This window comes from Triticum dicoccoides, chromosome 5B, assembly GCF_002162155.2.
Source record: "Triticum dicoccoides isolate Atlit2015 ecotype Zavitan chromosome 5B, WEW_v2.0, whole genome shotgun sequence".
NCBI classification, from domain to species: domain Eukaryota; kingdom Viridiplantae; phylum Streptophyta; class Magnoliopsida; order Poales; family Poaceae; genus Triticum; species Triticum dicoccoides.
Window position 1 is genome coordinate 592,586,879 of NC_041389.1, and position 4,983 is coordinate 592,591,861.

At 49.3% G+C, this 4,983-nt stretch overlaps 1 protein-coding gene across 1 annotated transcript; it reads left to right on the plus strand.

Moving 5' to 3' along the window:
* The first annotated feature begins 273 nt into the window (after positions 1-273).
* On the plus strand, positions 274-2,033 carry LOC119311867 (UDP-glycosyltransferase 83A1-like). The gene is made up of 2 exons (XM_037587581.1): positions 274-886; positions 982-2,033. The coding sequence occupies exons 1-2, from the start codon at positions 403-405 to the stop codon at positions 1,866-1,868; spliced, it is 1,371 nt and encodes a 456-aa protein (XP_037443478.1). The 5' UTR covers positions 274-402; the 3' UTR covers positions 1,869-2,033.
* The last annotated feature ends 2,950 nt before the right edge of the window (positions 2,034-4,983 follow it).

Consider the following 4,983-nt stretch of genomic DNA (forward strand, 5'->3'; position numbering starts at 1 on the left):
TCTCTAGTCTAGCTCTAGTTGTTTTGAATTAGAGGTACTAATGGCGACTGTTTTTGATCTTATGCTAACTTGAACTGACAATTATGCCCATCCACCACGTGATCCAAATATGACAAAAGTTATTCTCAAAATAAATAAAATAAAATAAAATGACGAAAGTTGTTGTCACCTTCCATCGGCAATTTCAGTTCACTATCTCTATCTATAAAGCAGTGGCGAATTACAAAACTTCCATATCGATCCCAAGCTGTCGTGCAGCGACAGCGCCATTGCACGACAGCGCCATTCAAAGTTGCACATGCGAACTAGTACTAGAAAAAGCTCGGTGGTCGTGATCCTCCTTTTGGAATAAAAAGTAGTACAACCTTTCAAGCTGGGTAGTAGCCAGTAGGTCTCGCATCCATGGCTGCCCCTCCTAGCCCTCGGCCTCCTGTCATGGTGCTTCCCTTCCCTGCGCAGGGCCATGTCATGCCCCTCATGGAGCTCTCCCACCGGCTCGTCGGCCACGGCCTCGAGGTGGACTTCGTGAACACGCACTACAACCACGACCGCGCCCTCAAGGCCATGGCCGCCGAGAGAGGAGCCGTTGACCCGGACGGCATCCACATGGTCTCGCTCCCGGACGGCATGGGCCCTGATGGCGACCGCACTGACATCGCCTTGCTGGGCAGCGGCTTGCCGGCGGCCATGCTCGGCCCCCTCGAGGAGATGATCAGGTCCAAGAAGATCAAGTGGCTGATCGCCGATGCGTCCATGTGCTGGGCGATGGAGCTGGCCGCCACAGCGGGCGTCCGCGTCGCCCTGTTCTCGACTTTCTCGGCCGCCGTGTTCGCGCTCCGGCTGCACGTGCCCAAGCTGATCGACGATGGCGTCCTCGACGAGTCTGGTAAGAAGAAGAAACCAAATCAAGTAGACCACTGTGCTCTGCGTCGTTGTTAATTATGTGACTCAGAGATCGAGTGCTTGTATGAAATGATGCAGGGAACGTGAAGAGGAACGAGACGATCCAGCTGAGCCCCAAGATGCCGCCGATCGAGGCTGCCGAGCTACCATGGGTCCGTGTGAGCAGCTTGCCGGAGAGACGCAGGTTGATGATTCAGATCTTGCTCAAGACCAACCCCGTGATACCGCTGGCCGCCATCGTCATCTGCAACACCTTCGAGGGGATCGAGTCGGAGGCGCTGGATCTCGTCCCCAACGCGCTGCCCGTTGGCCCCCTGGAAGCGCCGGCGGCGTCGAGGTCTGCTGGCCAACTCTGGCCGGAGGACCCGGTGTGCCTCCCCTGGCTCGACGCACAGGCCCGCGGCTCCGTCATCTACGTGGCGTTCGGGAGCTTCACCGTCTTCGACGCGGCGCAGATCCAGGAGCTCGCCGACGGGCTGGACCTCACGGGCCGGCCTTTCCTTTGGGCGGTGCGACCGAACATCACCGCCGGAATCGGAGAAGACTGGTTCGACGAGTTCAGGCGCCGCGTAGAGGGCAAGGGGCTGGTCGTGGGCTGGGCGCCGCAGCAGCGCGTGCTCTCGCACCCCGCCGTCGCCTGCTTCGTGTCGCACTGCGGGTGGAACTCCACCATGGAAGGCATGCTGCACGGCGTGTCGTTCCTCTGCTGGCCCTACTTCGCCGACCAGTTCGCCAACCAGAGCTACATCTGCAACGTGTGGGGCACCGGCGTCAAGGTCCACGCCGACGAGAGAGGGGTCGTCACCAAGGACGAGATCAAGAACAAGGTCGAGCTGCTGCTGGGTGACGATGGGATAAAGGCAAGGGCGACTACGTGGAAGGACGCAGCGTCTACGAGCATCGCAGAGGGAGGCTCGTCAGATGAGAACCTGCTCAAGCTTGTGAAATTGCTAACACAACAATAGTCTTCAAATAACGTAATATTTCTTCAATAAAGTCCCTAGATTTTCCGCTCGAGCGAGGTTTAATTCAACGGCTGTGCTAAAGTTGAAGCAAATGCAAATGAGTGTGGGTTGTTCTCAGTCGACGGAGATTTAAACAAGTCTTAGTCGTGTGACATAATATGCAAGAGAGAGAAAGAAACAAACTATATGATTTTTTTTTTTGCATGAATCTCAATGTAAGATCTTACGAATATAGCATCGACTAAGACTTCGTTAAGTCTCATTCGACTGAGACTTAGAAAGCCTGAATGCAAATATGCCTAAATCGCAATTGAGCCATAAGATTGAGATCCAACAATTGGTTGAAATCGACTGCAGAAATTTCCATGTAATCGTGATCTAGGCACTCTCTTATAACTAGGGAAATTATCTGTCATGATAACCCAAAACAATGGTTGGTTTGACTGTCCATACAATTTCCTATTATCGACAGCTTGAATATGCAAGAGCTCACTATGCCTGGTCTTCAATTCACCTAGGCAAACACCTGGTCGATTCCTACTTACTTAAATTTGACCTGGTTAAAACACGTCTCGCCCTCACGTCACTCCTTCTAGAGTGACACGGTGGAGACCAAAACCGCGGTCGCCGCCGGCCCCCCTCTCTCTCTCTCCACCCCCCTCGTCGCCGCCGAAGGATGTGGCTAGGCAAATCCCCCACGCGGACGGCGGAGGCAGGGCCTTCTCTTTTCGCTGTGGCATGGGCCAGTGCTTTACCCTGGTGCAGCCGTGGGTGCTCATGCATTGCCGGTAGCTGGCTCGCACTGGCGACCGTTCTCGAGGCGGTGGTGGTGCTTAGCATTCGTGGAGGCTCGTGAAGGGACGGGAGGAGGGGGGTGCGGTGGTCGCTACCTTGTGGGACCGATCTGGGCCTGTGTCTCGAGAACCCGGTTCTAGCTATGTTGGGGTGGCGCAAAGGTTGGCCGGTGCGCAGGCAGTCAAATCCAATGATGGTGACTCCGGGGTTTCCACGAGCAGTGGCGGCTGGATCCGGCGCATGGATCTCAATGGAGTTCTGGATGCAGATTGGCAACCCTAGCAACAACCTTATTTGGTGTTAGGGTTGTCCTGCGGCTCAACGCGCCTCGTTTGTTGCTGCTTTGTTGTGCATGTGCTGGCGTGATGTCGATTGACCAATGGTAGACATAGAAAGAAATGCATCTTCATGCTTGACTAGAATGAGGGCCCAATCGAGGGATGTCAAGAAATGTATCTTCATGCTCGACTAGAATGAGGGTCAAATCAAGGGATGCCAAGAAATGTATCTTCATGCTCGACTAGAATGAGGGACAAACCGAGGGGGGCATCCCGCTCAAAGTGTTCGTTACTAAGTATCACAAAGATCAGTTTGGACCTGCAGTTGAGAGTATTTTTTCCCTAGATGAGCCAACACTTGATGACATCCCACATATCTTATTGGCGAAAATGAGTTTTGAACCGCTCCATTCTCGGAGGAGTAAATTCGAAATGTGGTGTTTCATATGGAATACAAGATCTCCGACCTGGATGATTTTTTGGCTGATTTTATCAATTTTTAGGGACGTGATTATATTGTAGTTGTTATATTTCTTCAACAGTCCACATACAGAAAACTTTGACATTACCCTTAAAACTTTGGGAAATTATACTCATGCTCAACACCAAGGAAGGAATTCATATTCAGCAATATCAATCGCTTTGTCACCTAAATGTCAGTTTTAAGATTCTTTTCCCCTCTTTGGTTCGATTTGATTCCCCGGTGCACTGGGCTCGCACACATACAAATTTCATTTTCCTTTTTGCATCCCCGCAAACAACATATTTTGCAGCCAAGGCCCTAACGTTTTGCACCCAACACCCTAAAAGCTTTGTTTTCTTACAAATAAGCCCAAAAATTCAATAAGTCGTGAGAATTTTCGTCAGAATTTTCGGCAGCATAACGCCACAATAGCACTAGAATCGCTCCACAACCATGCCTGTGAAGGCTGGGGGAACCATTGAAATGCAATGAGCACCAGTTTATGCTCATGTGTGAAGTGTTCATTCATTTTCGAGTGACCTATGTTTTGCTGGAGCGTTGATTTATTTCTGTTCCGGCAAATTTCAGGCTCTCGATATGTTCTATTTTAGCAAAGGTCATGCCAGATTTTTTCCGTGAATTTAAGCATGACTTGTGCTAGAATATGTAGGAAATATCGAGTGCCCCGGATTTGCTAGAAAGAGAATTAAACGACATTTTGAGTTGACTTTAAGTCTATCGGGGCTTCATACATGACTGTCCAAAAATCGGTGAGGGAGAGGCTCCACCATATATGAGAGAAGAATGCCCTTGAAGGCGGCAACCGGACCATGATTGCATATGGTCGGAACCACGATTGCAAAGGATCAATTCACTGATACCAAAGGATATTATATCAAAAAATAATTATTATCACAAGAAGCTTTCATGATAGGATCTACATCATGTCCATGGGCATGAACACAAAAACCTTTCATTCACCTCTCGTATTTCGAAAATGACATTACCCTTAAAACTTTGACATTACCCTTAAAACTTTGGGAAAATTATACTCTTGCTCAACACTGAGGAAGGAATTCATATTCAGCAATATCAACCGATTTGTCATCTAAATGTCAGGTTTAAGATTTTTATGAAGGTCTTGCAAACAAGTTTGCAGACCAAAATAACAGAATCTTGCAACCATGTCCCTAACAACTTGCAGCCAACCCCCTAAACTTTCCGTTTCCTTACAAACAAGGCCAAAATTTTGACAAGTCGTGCGGATTTTTGCCGGATTTGTCGTGAATCACGCCAATGGGCCAGTCAATCGCCAGCAATGAGCAATTTGCTCTCTACAAAGTTAATGGGTTATTAATTTGACGACACGATCTCACTTTCAGTTTCCAACTGTGTTTCCTTCTAGTTTATGGTCATCGATGTAGTTTTCTCAATCGTGTACTGCCTGTGGGATCATACAAACCTTGCATCGCTTCGCTTGTACTGATGTTACTAAGATGCATTAGATGCTCATCAGGTTTGGATTTGTTATTATTTTGATTTGCATGCATAGCTTGGGAACAAGCTCCAGCAAGAATGT